Genomic DNA, 19940 nt, shown 5'->3' with positions numbered 1-19940 from the left:
TGCTATGTACATTCCCAATAAGTAACCTGACCCCCAAGCCTAAATTTGGTTTTTCGTAAATCATCTTTTTCAAATAAAGAGTCATACTTAGGGTTTTCTTTCTTATTTGTTTTCCTTTTAAAAATAAAACAAAAATAAGTGGCGACTCCAAGTATTTCCTAAAAAAAATCAAATTTTAACCAAATAAATAAATGAAAACGAGTTTCGCCATCGAGTGGGAACGCATCGTCCAAAATGCAGGGTCCATAATTATAGAATTTGATTTTATTGTATTTTATAAAGTAATAATAAATTTTTAATTTAAAAGAAGTTAACTTTTATATAAAAAAAATCAAGAATAAAAATAAATTATTTTATAAAAAAAATACAAGGATGGAATAAAAAAATTATAAATATTTGTAATTTTGTAAGTCCCTAGAGTTACCCACTTAAAATTATATTGTCAGACGCACCTAAAAATGGAGACCTATAATTTTTTTCACCTTTCAAAAATTAGTTTTTTTTTACTAAATACCCCTTAATAAGTCGTAAGGTGTGAGATTTACCTATTTTTACTGGGTAATTTTATTTACATCCTAGTTCTATTCTCTTATTTGGGTCAAATTCTTAATCTTATTTCAGACTTAAAATAAGTGTTCATTAAATTATTAACATTCATACTTTACTTCTACACAATTGTATCAAAGAGAAAAGAATGACATATGACATTCTTTATCCATTTTTTATTTTAAATTATAGAAATCTTTGGTGGCATTGATTTATTTTTAAGGTTTAATCATTAAACCTTGAGAAAGTACATAAAAGTTATCATCTTTATTTGAAGTTTTTACAATATTTTCAAAATCATTTAAAGTAAAAATTATATCAATAAACCATTGTTACTTCATCGAGTTGCTCGAGAATTGAGAGATGAAAAGAAAAAAGAAAAAAGAAAAATTGAAATTGCAGAGAATATTGTAAAAATAGGTACAATATTGTAAATCCCATAGAAACTTCGAGATACGCTTCAAATGGTGACTCCCTACCATATCTATATGTAGTAGCATTTGTTATAAGCCTTGATAATAAGTAAGTTGAAATGGCAGAGAATCAAAACTACGAATTCATGTATTTGTTTGTTTTAAATTAAATTTTCCCATGTGATGAATCTTTAATTTTCTATTTTTTCCTCATTTATTCATGTGATATCTTAAACATCCAGTATCTTTCTCATTTATCGACGTAAATGAGAGAAGACTTTAAAATAAAGACCAAAGTCTAAATATTCAAATAATTAAAATTTTTAAAAATAAACCTTTTTTTTTAGAAAAAAAATTAGGAAAAGGAAAAAAGAAAATACCAAAAAAAAACTAAATTTTCATTTATTACCATAGAAAATATAAACAAATAAAATATAATTAAAATTTAATTTTTTTATATATATTTTCAAATTATTTAGTTCTTATACCAAAGAGGAAAAATAAATTAAATTTAAAGAAAAAAAATCACTTTTTCTTTTGTTTTATTTTTAATTTTTTACATAACAAAACATGGAAAAAGGAAATAATAAACCAAATTGCAATTGATAATTATTGTCCAAAAATGAGATTGAAAAATGACTCATCCCCGACTTAGCTTTATGCTTTAAATCATCTTTTTAACCCACTTTATTTATTTTTTATTTTTTAAATAAAATAAAATAAATAAAAGGGACCATAGCTGTATTTTAGGGAAAAAGAACATGTCGGACTGCGGCTCGAGAATAGTACCGTTGGAAAATCAAAGGGTCAGATTATTATTTTTAATGAACCAAAAAAGTGAGTAATTGTTATCAAAATATCAAATCATGTCTCCTGAATTGGAAAGTGTCGTAAACACACCATTGAAATTTGAAACATCATAAAGAAATACGTAAACCACCACACGTCGCAGCAAATTTTGAGCCGAAAATTTTAACAAATGGACAAATTAATAATGTCTTTTATTCACGTTTCCATCACCATCCCCCAATATTCAATTCAAATATCAATACCAAGGATTTCAAATAAATGTTAACTATTTTCAAGAATAAAAATTAATAAAATATTATCATATTTAAATTATTTCTATTAACATTTGAAAAACAACTAAAAATAATTAAATTTTATTCTTGAAAAATAACATATTTAAAAAAAATCTCAAACTTCTTTTTATTTAAATATATTTTTTAAATTAAATAATTATTTTTATTTTAAGTAATAAAAAATTAAAATTTGATAATTATTTTTGAAAATAATCGCCTATTCTCCATGACAAAACATATAAAATATATTTAACAATCAAAAATTATTTTTTTATATGGTATTTCATAAACAACTTTTAGTTATCTTCACTTGTTTTTAATGATTATTTTAAAAAATACTTATACAAATATATAATAATTAAAAATAAAACATTATATATAAAAATATATTAAATTTTTAAATGGATTTTTATTTTACAAAAATGGGACTCAAAAATCATTTTTCATATTGTGTTCGAAACCAATTACCAGACTCTACAACATGAAAATTAATGGACTTTTTTTCAATTTTTGCACTAAATATTTTTTGAGATAAGATATTTGAAATTTTAAATTCAACTTTAAGAAAGATGTTTCCTTTAAAAAAAATAAAAAATAAAAATAGAAACAAAGAAAAGCAATTACTAAAAAGTAGAGTTTACCAAAAAATATCTATACAAAAGGCTTTCAATAAATTATTAAAATAATCCTGAGGCATTGCATTCACTTATTTTAAAAATGCAGTACATAGTATTGAATTCGGAAAAGGTTAATTGGATGGGAAGGAGGAGAAACCCTCGTTGTCATGGGTCCTGCTGCCATTATTAGCCCAACAAATGCAGGGTCAAGTAGCCACTCATTTTTTTCTCCATGCATCTCCTCTAGAAAGACGTGAGAAACTTGTACCCAATTTCAAGCCGAGTGGTAGAATGTGAACATGGATTCGGCCGCTTGAACCGCGACCTTTGAACAATGCTTCTTTCGTCCATAAATGATGCCCGACAAGAAAGACAATCATATATTATAATTATAATAGTAACACGTGATATTGATATTTCAGTCAATTTTATTTAATAATTTCATTGTTAAATTCAGTGGTTGAGCTATTGAGTGAAGAAATCATGAAAATTATTTTTTATTGACTCAAAGCCCGCGGTGTTTTAAGAAGATGATGTTGATTTAGCGTGGCGGAGCTCTTACTTGCAGCTTAAGAATTGGATTAAAAAATTTATTATTATTATTATTTTTTGTAAATAAAAGGAACAATAATTTATTTTATTTTGAATATTGGTAGATTATTAGTGGAGAAATAAATCGATGGAACAACAAAATGCCACGGCATGGTAGTCAATGAGGGGATGGGAAAGAGTCAAAGAAAGAGTAGGCGGTGCCCAAATCATTGTTCGTAATTTATTAATTTAATTTATCTTTCAGGTAACATATTGACTCCTAATCCGAATTTGAATCTTCTATTATCAGCTGTTCTGTCTATGACACTGGTCTCCTTTCTCTCTCTAAAGCCTCCCTTCATTTTCTCTCTCTCTCTCTAAAAATGCTGAAAAGCAATCACATCGATCTTTGCTACTGAACCACAGAACCAATTCCAATGCCGTCGTCTATTTCAATTTTGGCCCTGATCTTGGCCTTCGCCGCCATTCTACTGACGGCGGCCGTAGTCCACTGTGGTTCTCCGGCCAGCCTTCTCACTCTGGAGAGGGCTTTTCCGGTGAACCAGCGGGTCGAGCTCGAGGTACTCAGGGCTCGTGATCAAGCCAGGCACGGACGATTATTGCGAGGTGTAGTTGGGGGTGTTGTTGATTTCACCGTCTATGGTACCTCCGATCCGTACCTGGTTGGGTAATTTTATGAGAGCCCGCAAATCCTGTCTATAATTTTATTTTCTGATTTTTTTTTTCAGATGATTGTTTGACTGTTTATAGGCCTTTTAATTGGTGGTTTTGATTCGTGTTGGTCTGTCATTTATGCAAGTTTTGGATGTTTATTTACGGATACTTTTTTTTTCTTCGTGTTTAAGAATCCAAATATGTTGCCTTTGATGAATGAGAAGATGGAAAAGGAAAAGCAGAGTAATGAGTTCTGTGGTTCTGTTGTTTTGGTTTTCAAAGAAAGAGAAAAATTCAATTCAACCTGGCCAGTGATTCTACTAGTCTCAGTGGGGTGTGGAGATTTTTGTTTTTGTCACTTCCTTTGGTGTAAAAAATTATGGGAATATGATAGTTGGGATTTTAATTTCTTTTAACTTTCTCACATTTTCTTGCTAACCAAATTGTCGAAGAGTCTCAGAGTTGACGGGGTTTGCCTTTTTTTAATTTTCAACAGTTCTTTTTATAGATTTATTTTGGTTGATATTAAAGGCTACATTGATCTTTATTTTTTTTCAAAATCCTTTATAGTTGAACCGTTGTTTACTTTGGTTCCTCTGTTTTGGGAGTTCAAGCATTTTGCCGCTTGTGACGGGATCCATGAATTGATCAATGTTTGATGTTCTGCTTTCTTCCCTTTTCCCCTTGCTTCTCATTTGTTCTGTTTGTCTTTTCTTCTGAGGATGGGACTAACAGTTATTTCGTGATTTTCGTATTCAAAATATGGTTCTTATATGGCATTGATTAAACTGTTTTCCATTATTGGGTTCTTGCTCTTATGGTAGGCTTTATTTTACAAAAGTGAAACTGGGCTCTCCTCCAAGGGAATTCAATGTGCAGATTGATACTGGAAGTGATATATTGTGGGTTACCTGCAATTCGTGCAATGATTGCCCCAGAACCAGCGGACTCGGAGTAAAAATTTATTTCATCTGAGTTTCTAGAATAAGCAATACAGTTTGATATCTAACTTGCATTTTTTGTATATGCAGATTGAGCTCAGTTTTTTTGATCCTTCCAGCTCATCAACCACTTCTCTAGTCTCCTGTTCACACCCAATATGTACTTCCCTAGTTCAAACCACTGCAGCTGAGTGCTCCCCTCAGAGTAATCAGTGCAGTTACTCATTCCACTATGGGGATGGAAGTGGGACAACAGGTTATTATGTATCCGACATGTTGTATTTTGACACAGTTTTGGGGGACTCTTTGATTGCTAACTCCTCAGCTTCCATTGTATTTGGGTGAGCTGTTATGACTTGTATAGAAATCTGGTGTATTTGATGTGGGATTAAACAATACCAACGGAGAGAAAAGATAAGCAGAAGAATCAAAGAACAAATCCACCTCAAAAATACATCAACAAAGTTTTTTCCCAACAATAACTATTACGTGGGTACCATTACTAGCATAAGAGTTTCATGGTTGTTAGTGAGAATATACAATAAGAACTGTAAAGTTACATTACACTGATTGACAGAACATCGGGTAATTGGAGTCATCTCCTCACTTGCATGATCTTTACCTAAAGTTCCTATTATAGCACTTGTTATAGCACTTGAGAATGATTACTAAATTATTTTCTATAAAACAATAGTTAGCGGTGCAGAATTTCCTAGGTTAATGGCGATTTATTTATGTAAACAATGGCGGAGTGGTAAGGGTTTTATAACTAAACCAGAAGGCTTTGAGGAGTGCTTACCTTTTATGGAATATATCTCAAATCTGCAATGAACATGCAATAAATCAACAATTGTGTGTTTTTTCATCTTTTGCTTTTCTCTTCTCTCCATTTCTATTTAAGTTGCTGTTAGTCTCTCGTCAACATTCGTTTTGGTTTGGTTAGTTGGAGCTCATTGTCTTGGATGGTGGTGTTGGAAACAGGTGTAGCACCTACCAATCCGGAGACTTGACTAAAGTGGATAAGGCAATTGATGGAATTTTTGGGTTTGGCCAACAGGATCTATCTGTTGTGTCACAATTGTCATCACTAGGGATAACACCAAAGGTGTTCTCCCATTGCTTGAAAGGAGAAGGAGATGGTGGGGGTAAGCTGGTCCTTGGTGAGATTTTGGAGCCAAATATAATTTATAGTCCACTTGTGCCATCACAGTATGTTCTCTTTCCAGTATGGGAAACTTTCTTCTTTGTCAACAGCAATCTTTTCTTCAATATTTGATTATATACTTAGCACTTAGAACTAGCTACTTTTTTGTTCATATGCACACCTTTTTTGTTGGCCCATGTACTGCAGTTCAATTCTGTACTATCTCTGTTACATCCTAAGGGTCCATAGGGTCTTGTCTATTTAGCTAATTCAAATTTTAAGCTTGTTTTAGATATTTGACTGTGTGTAGGTAGTAATTGAGTTTGTACCAAAGAAAAATAAGAATAACATTTCATTCATTCGGTGTATCTCACTAGTATATGGTTCTATGGCAGTTATTGGGCATAACAGATTGATGTTTGGTACCGTACAAATGCTCATTTTGCAGCTCACTTGGGATTAATTTTGCACACTGCCTTTCAACCTATGCTTAAATTCATTCAATCTTTTGTTTCCTATGGGACCTGCACTTTTTTCTCTGGGGACTTTTGTTGAATGTTGTGCAAATTTTGGTGGGAAAGTTCTCCACCAATCCTTTTTTACTAACAGCTATACACTATTTGATGTCTGCTCCTTGTGGTAGAGGGAATTTTCTGAACCATATCCTTGTTAAATATATTTCTATTGCTAATCTGCAACTGCTGTTTTGCTGGATGAGCTTAGTTTTTTGGCTCTATATATGAATTTATCTCATGCAAACATATATTCTTATTGCCACATTTTCTTCACTTTTTAATTAGTTCTATATTAATACCTTCTGTTACTAATCCACAGTGGTGTGAATATTTGTTTATATTTTAAATGGCAATTCTGCAAAAGTTTTGATTGCTTTCATTTTCAAACTTTCAGGTCTCATTATAATCTAAACCTGCAGAGCATTTCTGTCAATGGGCAACTGCTGCCAATTGATCCGGCTGTGTTTGCAACATCCAACAACCAAGGAACAATTGTTGATTCTGGAACAACTTTGACATACCTAGTGGAAACCGCTTATGATCCTTTTGTAAGCGCTGTAAGTTCTCTTTTTTCTTTCCGATTCTTTTTAACTTCTTAGTAATTAGTTTAGGAATGTGTACCTATCACAAAAAAAATAAAAAATAAAATTAGGAATGTAATGTTATTTATTTATTGAACTAAATATACTTTTCTTTCTCTCCAGATAAGCAACTTGACTTGCATAAAAGTTGAGGTTAGAAAATGGACAGAAATGTATAAACACTTGAGAGAAAGGGAGAAGGGTAATCATATTCAGTTGATGATAACCCTATATATGATATTCAGTTAATGAGTTTTCCTTGCTTATCAAAAAAATATTCGGTTAATGAGTTTGATCCTCACTGTGACATGGGTTTTTGTTATGTGAAATGGATGTGGTCAGTAAAATCCTTTACATTTCATCGTGGGCTCTCTAAATAGGCCATTTTGATGGTGCATCCTCCTCATTAGCCTCATTGCTTAGTCTATAATAAAGATTCTATATATGGAAAAAACATTAACTACCTATTAAGGCATAAATAGATTTAGTTCCTTGGGTGGACGTTGGTTTTTGCCAAGTTGATAATTACCGCTTATTCAGAAAGTTTATAAGACTTTGTAATTGTTTATTCTTTTTATTTTTGTTCATTCGTAACTCTGTAATGTTATTAACAATTGGGAAGCTCTGTAATTAGGTGCTTGCCGTAATCTCCAAGGTAAACATTAGCCTATGTTTAGTTCTTGCGAAGTTTGAAGGAAATAAAATAAAAAGGAAAAATACAAGGAAAGAAAAATGTAAGAAAATTTTATAGAATTTCTTTTGTTTGGTTGTCTATAGAAAAATTGAAGGAAATTTGAATTGATGAGGAACTTTCCTTACCTTTATCCAAGGAAAATGGGGAGAAAATTCTTTTTGCATTTTTCTTCCTCTTGTTCATTAGTATTTTTTTTTCTTTTCTTAGTAATTTCTGGGACATAAGCTTAATTTTCACTTTGTTGCCAATTTCTATACTTAGAAGAGGACAAGTTCTCCCAGTTGTGATGGATTTGAAGCTTGGTAACAAGCTGTTTTTTCTTGAATTGGAAATTTGTTAAAGTTACTTTCAGCGTGTTCTGAATTTAGATTTGTAACATTGAATGCACAGATAACTGCAACTGTTTCATCATCTACGACTCCTGTCCTTTCAAAAGGAAACCAGTGTTATCTAGTCTCCACCAGGTTGGTTTCCTAATTTATTAACCAAGCAGTGATTTTTGGGCCATGTTTATTTCAAGAAAGGCTCTGCAAGTTTATGTTTTTACTTTCATTATTTAAATACTGACTGGATCCAAATCTGTTTATTGTGCAGTGTAGATGAAATATTTCCTCCAGTCAGTTTAAACTTTGCTGGCGGTGCATCCATGGTTTTAAAACCAGGAGAATACCTTATGCATCTTGGTTTTTCTGTAAGTTGTTCAACTTGCATCTTTTATTTTAATTTCCTTGAATTTATGGAAGTAGACATGATTCTGTTTTCACTTGTCACTAGTGAGATGTGCTGTACAATTTCTTTTGTCATTTGCAATCTTGGTATTACAGGATGGTGCTGCAATGTGGTGCATTGGATTTCAGAAAGTTGCAGAACCAGGGATAACAATTTTAGGAGGTTGGACTCTGGACTACAGCCTCTTTTAATGAACTTATGCTGCATACTTGGTTGGGGCTGCGACAATTTGCTCTATCAGTCCAACCACCAATTTTGTAGTGTTTGCATCTACAGCTACCGTGGGTGTTGAATCATTTCTGTAAAATGTAAGGTATCCAGTAACTAAGTTTTACCATACATTACAGGAATGACCCAACACTTCACAGGTATGATGTGATGTATTGGTATTGGGGGTGCAGCAAATTGCTCTCACTTATTGTGCAGCCAAATTTTTTGTGTTTTTATCAAATTGCATTTCTGTTGTTCTAGTTTTCTGCTTCTTTGGTGTGCCTTTCCTCTTCTTTTGTGTTCTAGTATTTGTCTAGTGTTTCTTATATACTCATGAATCTACACCTAATGTCTGGCTGACTACAACTCAATTATTTTTGGAAATAAAAACCATCGATAGAAACAATTGTGGAGCATTGTTTATTTATTATTTTGCAAAATGTGCATGAACATATAATCTAATCTGAATTGCAGCATTTTGATGTTCCATTACTCTTCCAATACCATGCTTCACACTCACATCTCCATGGTTTCTTCTTTTTGCAGATCTTGTTCTAAAGGATAAAATCTTTGTTTATGACCTTGCTCATCAACGGATTGGATGGGCTAACTATGACTGTGAGTTCAATCAGCAATACCCCCTATGAAATGTTTGTTGGTTATTTTGTAGGGATTCTGACTCAGTACCTGTTCTTTTGAAAATTTCCCATTTCAGGTTCATTGTCTGTAAATGTCTCTGTAACATCTGGTAAGGATGAATTCATAAATTCAGGACAGCTGAGTATGAGCAGCTCGTCACAGAACATGCTCTTTGAGCCGATACCTAGAAGCATTAAGGCTCTCCTTATCCACATTTTAGTGTTCAGTGGGTTCCTATTCTTTGTAACTTAAGCCTCAGGTTTGAAATCCCATTCCTTGTTCAATGTGTTTTGGCCTTGGTCAATTCTTATTTATGGTGGTTGGCCAACAGTTCCCTTATTATTTGGATTGCTAGCAGTAGCTGGTTCTTGTCCTATATAATTCAAATTCTGATTGCTAGCAAATGTGGTGTTGTGTACCCTCTTCTAACCAAAATTTCCTCCTCCTAGAGAGTACTGCATCTTGAGCAATGCTGCCTTGTAAATTGTATCTACACCACTTCTTGAGGGTTGAAGAATTGAACTATGGCATCATTGGTGGTACAAACCACAAAGCAGCTATATCAATTGTTGTTGAGTTAGCAAGAGATGTATAGTGCCCAAGTACAGCACTCCGATATCTGTAAGGTCTATTAGGCAATTGCAAAAAAAGATTCGTATTTGTTACCTTGTTTTGTTCTTTCTTTTTTCCCACTGAACTATGTAATTCCCTTGCTTCACTGCCATCCCATTGTTGCTTCCGAGACAGCATTGATTGATGTGAATGATCATTTATATATTAGTGCTATATTATCATACACTCAATTATTAAGCCTTTCTCACATCATCTTAAAATGAGTAGTGGAGACTCATTTAAGTTCTACATGACCCAACCATCAACCGCCCCAACACAAAAAAAGAAAAGGTTCTGTGCATGTTTGATTGCCATACTTGGACATTCCAAACACCATCTATCAGTTTGATAATTTTCATTGACCATCTTTCCATCAGTTACTACTTCCTACGATTATTATTGAACCACTCATTATCAAAAGGTTAAATAACCTTAAAGCACGGTAAAGTAAATATTACTACTTCCTCAGCCTGGTCAAAACCATGTGATAAAAACAATATTACCTCCAATATTTTATACCGGTTTAAAATTTACATTAATGCTGTGAATTTATTGTAATATTTATTCATTGGGTATAATCATAATGAGCTATCAACCATGGTTTGTGACAAAATCCAAACAATGTCTACATTTTCGAACCCATTGAGATCATTCATATGTTTGGGCCCACTGACTCTGAAGATTCTTATGCGTCCTTGCTTTCCATATAAATCCCCTTTTCCTGATTAAGAAGTAATTGTGCATTTGAAGTTGTCTTAAAATAGTAAGCAATGATGTTTAAGAATGGTATGGCTGGAGACTGATAAATCGTAAAAGAAGTCACTTTCTCAATAGAAAAGTGACGGAGTTGCACTAATCGGGCTCGAAGCAGCCCATTATGGGCCGGGTATTAGAGGCCTAATTTTCATTAATTATATTTTGGAATAAATTAAATAAAAGAAAGAATAGGGATGAAAAAGTGGAGTAGAGGACCTGAAAGGGTGGGTGTCCGTGGCTTAGGGCGGCCCTTGTGGCTGTGGTTAAGGTCGGGCTGTGAAAGTGTCAATAGTGAGGTTTCAAGCACCCGCACTGGTCATTGGGTTCCACTTTTTAACCCGTTTCTCACTCTCCAACCATGACCTTTTTCTCATACACGTGTCCATTACTCCCTACGCGCTCCCCTCCCCCTCACCCAGAGTCTCTCTCAGGTTATTTCGATTAAAACAGAAAATATAAATCACCAAGAAAGGACTTTTTTTTTTTTTCTTAATATGAAATGTAATCTCTTTTATAAAAAAAAATATTCTTTAATAATTTTCGAATCCTTATCTTACATTAAATAAATTTTAAATAAAAATTTTAAAGATAAAAAAAAAATCAAAATGAGATTATTTATACAATTTTTAAATAAGAAAGTTATTTTTAATCCTTTTGATAAAAAATTTCTTGAAAATATATACTTGCTTCCTTTTAAAAAACTTCCGACTTACCTGATTGGTGAAATCTGATGCAGTAATGTTTCCTAAGTTCCTAACTTTGTTAACGCTAAAACATGGTTATGAAACGCACCCGCAGTGCGCGTAGGAGTTCGTTTCTAGCGTTGGCATCCTTTAGGAAACCCCCAACCTCCCGCGGCCATGCAAATCCGCAGTTCCGCACAAAAACATAATTCTCTCTCCATCTTAAAAAATCTTTCCTTAATAATTTTCCCTAATTTTCTTTCTCTCTCAAAGAGAAAATCTCCACAGGCAAACAGACAAATAGTGCCTCTGTCGCCCCCTCTCTCTTCCTTGATAGTACTCTCTTTCTCTGTCTAACGCCACCTGTTATATTTATTTATTTATTTACTGAAATTGAGAGGCCAAACCGAAACGCCATTTGGTTTTTCTCTCTAGTGTGTTTCTCTATTTCTCTCTACAAGTGCATTGTTGTGAGTTCGTCAATGGCGGTTCCTCCGACCGTCCCTGCCGCTCCGGCTTCGCTCTACGTTGGTGACCTGCACCCTGATATCACCGATGGCCTGCTTTTCGACGCCTTCTCCGAATTTAAAAGCCTCGCCTCTGTGCGCATCTGCCGTGACTCCTCCTCTGGCCGTTCCCTCTGTTACGGTTACGTCAACTTCATCTCTCCTCAAGACGGTAATTATCCGTATTGTTCTGTTGTATTTTCGCATTTTGTTCCTTTATTACCTCTGTTTGGTTTCCTAGAAAGTGTTGAAAAGATAAATAAATGGAAATTCTGGGAATGGATTGGTTTTGCATTGTTTGGGACCATGAGTAAACGAGAACGTTTGATCGGATGAAGAAATCTCGCATCCGGAAAGGTTGTGCACAACAATCGTTACGTCCGTTGTCCTGTTTGATCCTTTCTATGTTCCCTTTTAAGAAAAGGGAGAAAAAAGAATAGAGAATCTTGAATCTTATGTTTTTTGTTTACTCAACTTAGTTTATGCCTCAGTTTCTTACTTGTGGCCCAAATTGAAATTCTGGTTTCAACCTTTTCGTGCTTCTCTCAAACAATGTACTAACTTTAGCCTTTTCCCACATTTGATGGTGAAACTGTTCTGATTTATCAAGAAAGAGAACAGACAGAAGAGATGAGTCCTTCATGAGTGGCTCTTGATTTATCAAGGAAAAAACGAAGAGACTATTTATTTTAATGTGGGTTGGATTATACTGGATGCACTATTAGGATAATTTTGATAGTAAATTTAATTATTCTGATTTTGCAATCTTATGATTTTGAATAGCTTCTCATGCCATTGAGGCAAAGAATCACACTATGCTGCATGGAAAAGTGATAAGAGTTATGTGGTCACATCGTGATCCAGATGCAAGAAGGAGTGGAATAGGGAATGTGTTTGTTAAGGTATATCTTTTTGCTGTGACCAGTATCATTGATGCTGAACTATATTTTCTTGTTTGTTTGGTATGTGGTTTTCTGGTTGCATTTGTAATATATTTGAGTTTTGGGTTTGTGGCAGAATTTGAGTGACTCAATAGATAATGTGAGGCTTCAAGCCATGTTTCAGAAATTTGGCAATATTTTGTCTTGTAAAGTGGTTGTGACTGAGGATGGGAAGAGCAAAGGATATGGTTTCGTTCAGTTTGAGTCTGAGGAATATGCAAATGCTGCCATTGAGAAGCTAAATGGCTTCATTATTGACGGCAAACAGATGTATGTGCAATTACCTTCCTTTGTTTCTCCCTGTCAAGAAAATTATGTACTGAAAGAAGTTGTGTCCATTACTTGTATATGGTGATTGAAATGGTCAAATTTTCTCTCCTTATCTTTCTTTTTTGCTCTCTAGGTATTGACCCTTTTTAATGCTAATTTATGGCACAGATATGCTGGGAAGTTTGTCAGAAAGACTGATAGGGTTCTGCCCAATCCTGATGCCAAATATACAAATCTTTACATCAAGAATTTGGATCCAGATGTCACAGAAGAAGCTCTACGAGAGAAGTTCTTTGAGTTTGGGAAAATTGCTAGCTTGGTTATTTCTAAGGATGAAAATGGGATGTCCAGAGGTTTTGGTTTTGTGAACTTTGAGAGCCCGGAAGATGCCAAACGAGCACTGGAAGCATTAAATGGATTGCAACTTGGTAGGTTATATTTTTGTCAATGTAAATTGTCGAGCATGCACCAACTGCTCAATTTAAAACATTTTATGTCACTGGTTATTCCGAGCAGGTTCGAAGGTTCTGTATGTAGCAAGGGCACAGAAGAAAGCCGAACGTGAGCAGCTTTTGCGTCGCCAATTTGAGGAGAAACGTAACGAGCAAATCTTAAAATACAGGGTATTCCTCATTGCCCTTTTCTCTCCCTAAATTTGTCTACTTGCGATTGGATGTATTCTTTTTTGCTTAACAGTCATTTTTCTCCAACTTTTAGGGTTCAAATGTGTATGTCAAGAACATTGATGATAATGTCAATGATGATGACCTGCGGGAACACTTTAGTGTGTGCGGCAAGATCACTTCTGCAAAACTCATGCGAGATCAAAAAGGGATAAGCAAGGGGTTTGGATTTGTCTGCTTCTCCACTCCTGATGAGGCCAGTAAAGCTGTGAACACTTTTCATGGTGAGTTGGTAGAGTTACATATTTGGCTAGACGTCATAGAATTTCACTCTTCATGATCTTGAAAATTATTCCTGTTTCATGGTTTAGAACAATATATTGATGTGTAATTATTAGCTCATATACCACTTAACAGAGATCTCATTTTATAATTGGTGTTCTTCAATCACTACCTTTGCTTTTAACACATGATTAGTTTCCAAGGAAGTTCTTTCTTCCTTCATCTCTCTCTCTCTTTCTCATTTCCTTTAGAAAGGCAAAAACAAAACATAGGCATACACTGGTGTTTGGGTGAAGTTCCTTCTTCCCTACTCTTCTTTGTTTCTTTTTCCCCATTTAGAAAGGAAAAATCAAATCACAGACATAAACCTTGTTGGGTCTGGACAGTGCAGGTGTTCTATTCTTGTAATCTTGAGGGAAAAAAAGAGGTTACCTTCTTACAGTCTGCATAAGTTGATTCTAGATGGATTATTTTTGCTATGTGGATGAAATGCTATGAGACAGATCCCAAGACACAATTAATAGGTGTGATGCATGTGTTATATGTCTCTGCCTTAACTTGATGTCATAATAATTGAAATCAAAGCTCTGAAAGTTTAGGTAATGTAAATAATAGTAAGTTGAAATTATGGAAGCGCAAAATCTGCTGAAAAAACTTGAGAGGAGAAGAATTAGTATGCATCAAATACTTGTTTGTGAATCCTAATTAATTTTTAGGCAATGTCTTTAGAATAGAGGAAGTGTACCGGTCCATCATTTTAGTGAGAAATGATGTGCTATTTCTAGTAAAGGGGTTAGCTCCATTTTAACATTATTTATTGGAAACCATATTGCGTTTAAAAACTTTTCACAATATGAGAATAAATGAATCACATGAATAAGTTAATGTGGACAATGCAGTCAATAGAACAATGAATTTCAATAGAATTTATGGTGCTCTATCATCCAGTTCATTGAATCTTTCCTCATCCATAGTATAAAATGATATGTGCAAAAAAGCATATATTACTTTCATCCTCTTTTTCTAACATTTGTAATCATTAGCTAACCTCAAATGTGTTCGTCAACTTGCCAATGTAGAATGGAAGATTAACTTCCATCAAAATATTATCTATCCTCATACTTCCCATATAAGTTTGGCTATAGGAAGTTCAAATAAATGGGAAAATCCAAATTTTTTAAACCTCATAGCTCCAATTTTACAGAATTATGTCTTAGAAGAGAGAATGAGGATTGGATGACTAAACAAACACAACTGAGAGATCTATAGGGCAAAGAATCATGTACTCTCCAATTTTACTATAATCATATGATAGGATCGAAGAAGCATTTAAAAAAGTTTACCATCAGATGATTTAAAATAAATGAACCTTGTCAAATATTGGCCTGTACAAATGTTCTCTGTGTCGGGTGCATTAGGTTGTGTCTTGTTACATTCGTCATTTTCCCGGTGTCTAGTTATAGTTCTTGAGGATAAATGTCGTCAATTGAGGGTCACATACAAGTCAAAGTTGTTAATGGTGTATTCACATTTATGCTATTAAATCCATGAGATTGACAGGGAGATTAGTCATATTGAAGAAAAATGGGAGCGAAAACAATATTTAAAAATGTTACCATCACAATTCTTGTATTTGCACTTGTCCTCTTTGCATGCATATGGTTTTTTTACAATTTGTTTGATACATAAGATCTTTTATTTTTATCAGTAGAAGTAGTCATGTCTATTCTTTAGGCTGCCAATCATCTCACCATTGAATGTCTTACAGGGTACATGTTTCACAGAAAGCCATTGTATGTGGCTATTGCTCAAAGGAAAGAGGACAGGCAAGCACAACTGCAGCTTCATTATGCACAACGTATGGCAGGACTTGCAGGACCTTCTACTCCTGTTATCCCTGGTGGATATCCTCCTCTGTACTACACAGCTCCTCCTGGTGTTATACCTCCAAGACAGGGCCTGATGTATCAGCCTTTGGGTTTGCGCACAGGATGGAGAGCTAACAACCTTATACCTCCAACCAGACCAGCTTTTCAGCCATCATCAATTCCCTTGGTAAATAGTAAATACCATGTCTTATATTATAAGTTCTCTGCTGACTCATGGACAAAGTCTTCTCCTGATCACATGCACTCTTTTTGCCATTTTGCTCTATTTTATGGGTTAGATTCTGTCAAATCATCTGCCGTTGCTGTAAAAATAATTATAGTCGATTCATTTAGAAAAGTGAACAAGTATTTTGTTTATGCCATTGTCTTTAATGGTTGAGATGTAATTGACTTGCTTATATTTCTTTAACTTTCCTTCTACAGATGCCTAATACTCCAAGGCAGCACAGGCAAAACAGGGGCAGGACAAATGGGCATATTCCACAGGGTGGTGGTCACTCTACTGCATTTATGCCACATTTGCAGCAGCCAACTCAACCAGTGATTTCACCAAAAGATTCAATCAATCAGCAGGTTTTTCCATCTTTTTCTTCATGCTACCATTTCTTCTCATTATGTTTGGTATGGTGGAGCTTTTCACTTGCTGCAATTACTGATGAATTTAATGCATTGTTCAGTCCTGTATGTGGCTCAACTCAAATAAGCAATGTGAGGTTGGATAAATTTTGTGTTAAATCCTTGGTAATTGGGTTTTTTTTCTCAATGCCTCAACCCATATTCACCGGTCTTTCTTTTGCTTGTTTGCTGCTCCCTACATTTCATAAGTGCTGCATGACTACTCAAGCATGGTTTATTTAGATGCCTTATTTATGTCATCTAATTCCCATTTGATATCATGAGGGTTTCTATATACATTATTGGAAACATTCATTTGGCTTTATTTGGAGATAGAAAGACTTGTTTGGACTAAATTGTTTTAAGATATGTTTTATCATAGGAAAGGCTTTGGGATATGTCCTACCATAAAAAAGGCCTGTCTATTTGGTGTCTTCTCCACAAACTTTGTAGTCCATGAGTGGTACCTACCTTTTCTACCTCTCCATGCCTGGTGGCTGTTATTATACAGTTGGTGTAGTGTAGTGTAGCCCTGCATACAAACAATGCCCAGAAGAACCCATGCCTTTCCAATTAGATATTTAATTTCAAATAAATTTTTTAAGAAAAGACGTTAACACTGGATACACAATTTTGCAGGCTTAAATAATAACCATAGTATTAATAATTCTCCTTTCCTTTCACTGAATAGTTTTTTTTTTCTTTTCTGGCCTTTCTAAAAATATTTCTTCCTATATCAGCTCTTTTGAGAATAGATACTAGAATTTTTCAAAATCAATGTAACTAAACTGCTTTCAACTTAATAATCCCTCAAAGTGTATCATTGGCAAACAAACTAGATAGGTAGGAAGGGATGCTAGTCTACTCCAAGTTCCAAGTAGTTTCTGTAGATACCCCACGTTCAACTTGCTATTGATTTGCTTTGCTGCCTAAAGTTGCTTTGAATGTTGAAGGGTACTCCTGATATATTGTGTATCTCAGTTGCTAATAAGATGTGTTAAGAAATGTTGTTTGATCTTTAATAGGAAGGTGGTGGGTGGCTATTCCTCCATTCAAATAGAGATGTAGGGAAAATAATTATCCTCTTTCTTCTGTTGCTATTTAGTCTAAAATCTTGTATCTAATGTTATAACAAGCAGTGAAGAATCTTCATCTTGGATGCAGGGTGAGGATGGGTTGGGGACAGGAAAAATTGAGGTATCATATAGGATCTTAGAGAATGGAAAATGAGCAGCATTCTCTCAGAAATTCCTCCATGACTATCAGCGTGTTCCTTTTTTTTTTGTCTTCACCCTTCTTTATAACATGACAGTGTCTCTTCATCCGGAATTTTATTCCAAACTTCAGATAAAGTTACAGATAGATTGACTCACATGATGTAAATGCCACCTGGAAATAAACAGGTGGATACGCATGCACTGTAAGATGGTAAATTTTTTAACAAACAATGAGAAGTAGTATGAAAACTTTCTTAAAATCGGTTTGTTGTCTGGTTTGCTCAACACTTTGTTAATGATAAACTGGACCTGCTACTTTGTGATAGTCAGCCCAGTAAAAAAATGTTTGAATCACCTTACCCTTCAAGTCCTTCTCATGCAAATTCCCACGTATGCTTGCACAAGATGCAGGCTTTCTCAAATTATGTGGTTGACATGGTTTAAAATGAATTTGGCCCTGTCATTATTTGCACATATGTCCTTTGAATGTTAGGTAGCATAATTTAAGAATATATACAACTTGCACTTTGTTTTGGTTTGTTATGATGGTAGAAGCTTTAACTGACATTTCACCATTTATTTGCACATAAAAAAAAATGTTAGGTGAAACACGATTGAAATGCATGATTTCTCATCAAGTGCAATTCCACTTGAGATTCATGTTTTGTCATTATTTGCACATATGCCCTTTGAATGTTAAGTAGCACATATGCCCTTTGAATGTTAAGTAGCATAATCTAAGAATATATACAACTTTCACCTTGTTTTGGTTTGTTATGATGCTAGAAGCTTTAACTGACATTTCACCGTTTACTTGCACATAAAAAAGAATGTTAGGTGAAGCACGGTTGAAATACATGGTTTCTCATCAAGCGCAATTCCACTTGAGATTCATGTTTTCTGTTTGCCCTAAGGAACATGACTGGTTTAGTCTACCATTGATATGCTACAAATTCTAATATCTGTGAGAATTGCAGCGGGCTGGGCAGGCTAAGTATGTGCCAAATGGCCGTTCCTATGAGATGAGCAAAGGATCTGGAATCCCATCTGCTGCTTCCAATTCTGTTGGAACTGGATCTCAAGGATCGGAGATGCTGAGTAGCATGCTTGCTGCTGCTTCTCCTGAGCAGCAGAAGCAGATTCTGGGCGAGCATCTCTATCCCCTTGTCCAGAAACAAAAGGTAACACTAGTAGAATGTGGAATTTGTCTGAACCTGCACATTTTTATAATACATCCATGCATTAGAATAGTTACAAATCTCTTTTCACACTGTTAAAATCAAATTAAATTTTATATTTGCTTTATTTTATTTTAGAAGTCATTTTTCTTTGAAATTGTTTTAAAAATACACTCATGGTTATTTTTTCTCAAGAAATTGTGTCCTTGATACCATTAAAAATCTTAAATCCTCTTATGCAGCCTGATCTTGCTGCAAAGATAACGGGAATGCTTTTGGAGATGGACAACTCGGAACTGCTCCTGTTATTGGAATCCCCTGAGTCATTGGCTGCCAAAGTGGAAGAAGCTGTGCAGGTGCTCAAGCTCTCCAAATCTAAACCATCTGGACAGGACACACTTCATCCTAGTTACCTGGCTGCTGAGGTTGCGGTTAACTGAAAAGGCTTTTGTGCCCAACAATTTTCCACTTTTTGAAAGTTTGGAGATTATGGTTGGGCTGGAACTCCGAGTGAGCGATATTTTTGATAGTCTGTATTGGTGGACCTTCTTAATTTCTGGCTTTTAACAATTTTCCACTTTAGTCTTTACAGTATAGAATATTTGACATTTGAAGAACACATCTATCTATCTATCTTATCTGAACTGTTAGTTGAAGATATGCTCATGCTATTTCCATTTGATTTAGTTTTGATTCTGCCTTAAGACCAAAGCCTTTTGCTGCAGGATTTCATTGTCTAGGTCAGAAGATATATTGAGGTAGCTGATGTCTGTGGGAATCGATGGCAATTCTTAGCTGATAAAAGAATAGCAAAAGATAATAGTGTGTGAAGAGCAAAAGATAGTAGTGTGTGTCTCTCTATGTATATAACACATTCATTCAGGGTCCGAAGAGGCCATATACATTTGAGGTTGGGTGGGCTTGTAGTAGTTGAAAGCCAATCCGCACCTCGCTAGAGAAATGATGAATGGGATGCAAGTATCCCCATTTTATTTCCATCTGCATGTAGCACTTGCAGGTTGTTGCAACTTGCAATTTGCAAGGCAGAGAA

General features: G+C 34.6%; 2 protein-coding genes across 3 annotated transcripts; both read left to right on the top strand.

Annotated features, from left to right (window-relative positions):
- The first annotated feature begins 3344 nt into the window (after nt 1–3344).
- On the top strand, nt 3345–10120 carry LOC100252154 (aspartic proteinase 36). 2 transcript variants are annotated; one of them, XM_002263093.5, is made up of 10 exons: nt 3345–3877; nt 4689–4818; nt 4896–5146; nt 5787–6014; nt 6859–7021; nt 8130–8203; nt 8334–8430; nt 8564–8630; nt 9225–9296; nt 9394–10120. In XM_002263093.5, exons 1-10 carry the CDS (start codon nt 3627–3629, stop codon nt 9567–9569), a joined length of 1509 nt encoding a protein of 502 aa, XP_002263129.2. In that variant the 5' UTR covers nt 3345–3626; the 3' UTR covers nt 9570–10120. The 2 variants fall into 2 exon arrangements, with proteins under 2 accessions (XP_002263129.2, XP_010654010.1); XM_010655708.3 differs by lacking the exon at nt 5787–6014 and having other exon boundaries at nt 3473–3877.
- A 1369-nt stretch (nt 10121–11489) lies between these two features.
- On the top strand, nt 11490–19545 carry LOC100267544 (polyadenylate-binding protein 7). Its single transcript, XM_002264577.4, has 10 exons — nt 11490–12046; nt 12658–12776; nt 12892–13085; nt 13254–13513; nt 13602–13708; nt 13803–13992; nt 15759–16045; nt 16303–16452; nt 18689–18892; nt 19132–19545. The coding sequence occupies exons 1-10, from the start codon at nt 11851–11853 to the stop codon at nt 19327–19329; spliced, it is 1905 nt and encodes a 634-aa protein (XP_002264613.1). The 5' UTR covers nt 11490–11850; the 3' UTR covers nt 19330–19545.
- The last annotated feature ends 395 nt before the right edge of the window (nt 19546–19940 follow it).

This window comes from Vitis vinifera, chromosome 8 (genome assembly GCF_030704535.1).
Source record: "Vitis vinifera cultivar Pinot Noir 40024 chromosome 8, ASM3070453v1".
NCBI classification, from domain to species: Eukaryota; Viridiplantae; Streptophyta; class Magnoliopsida; order Vitales; family Vitaceae; genus Vitis; species Vitis vinifera.
This window is presented reverse-complemented; position numbering and strand designations above follow the sequence as displayed.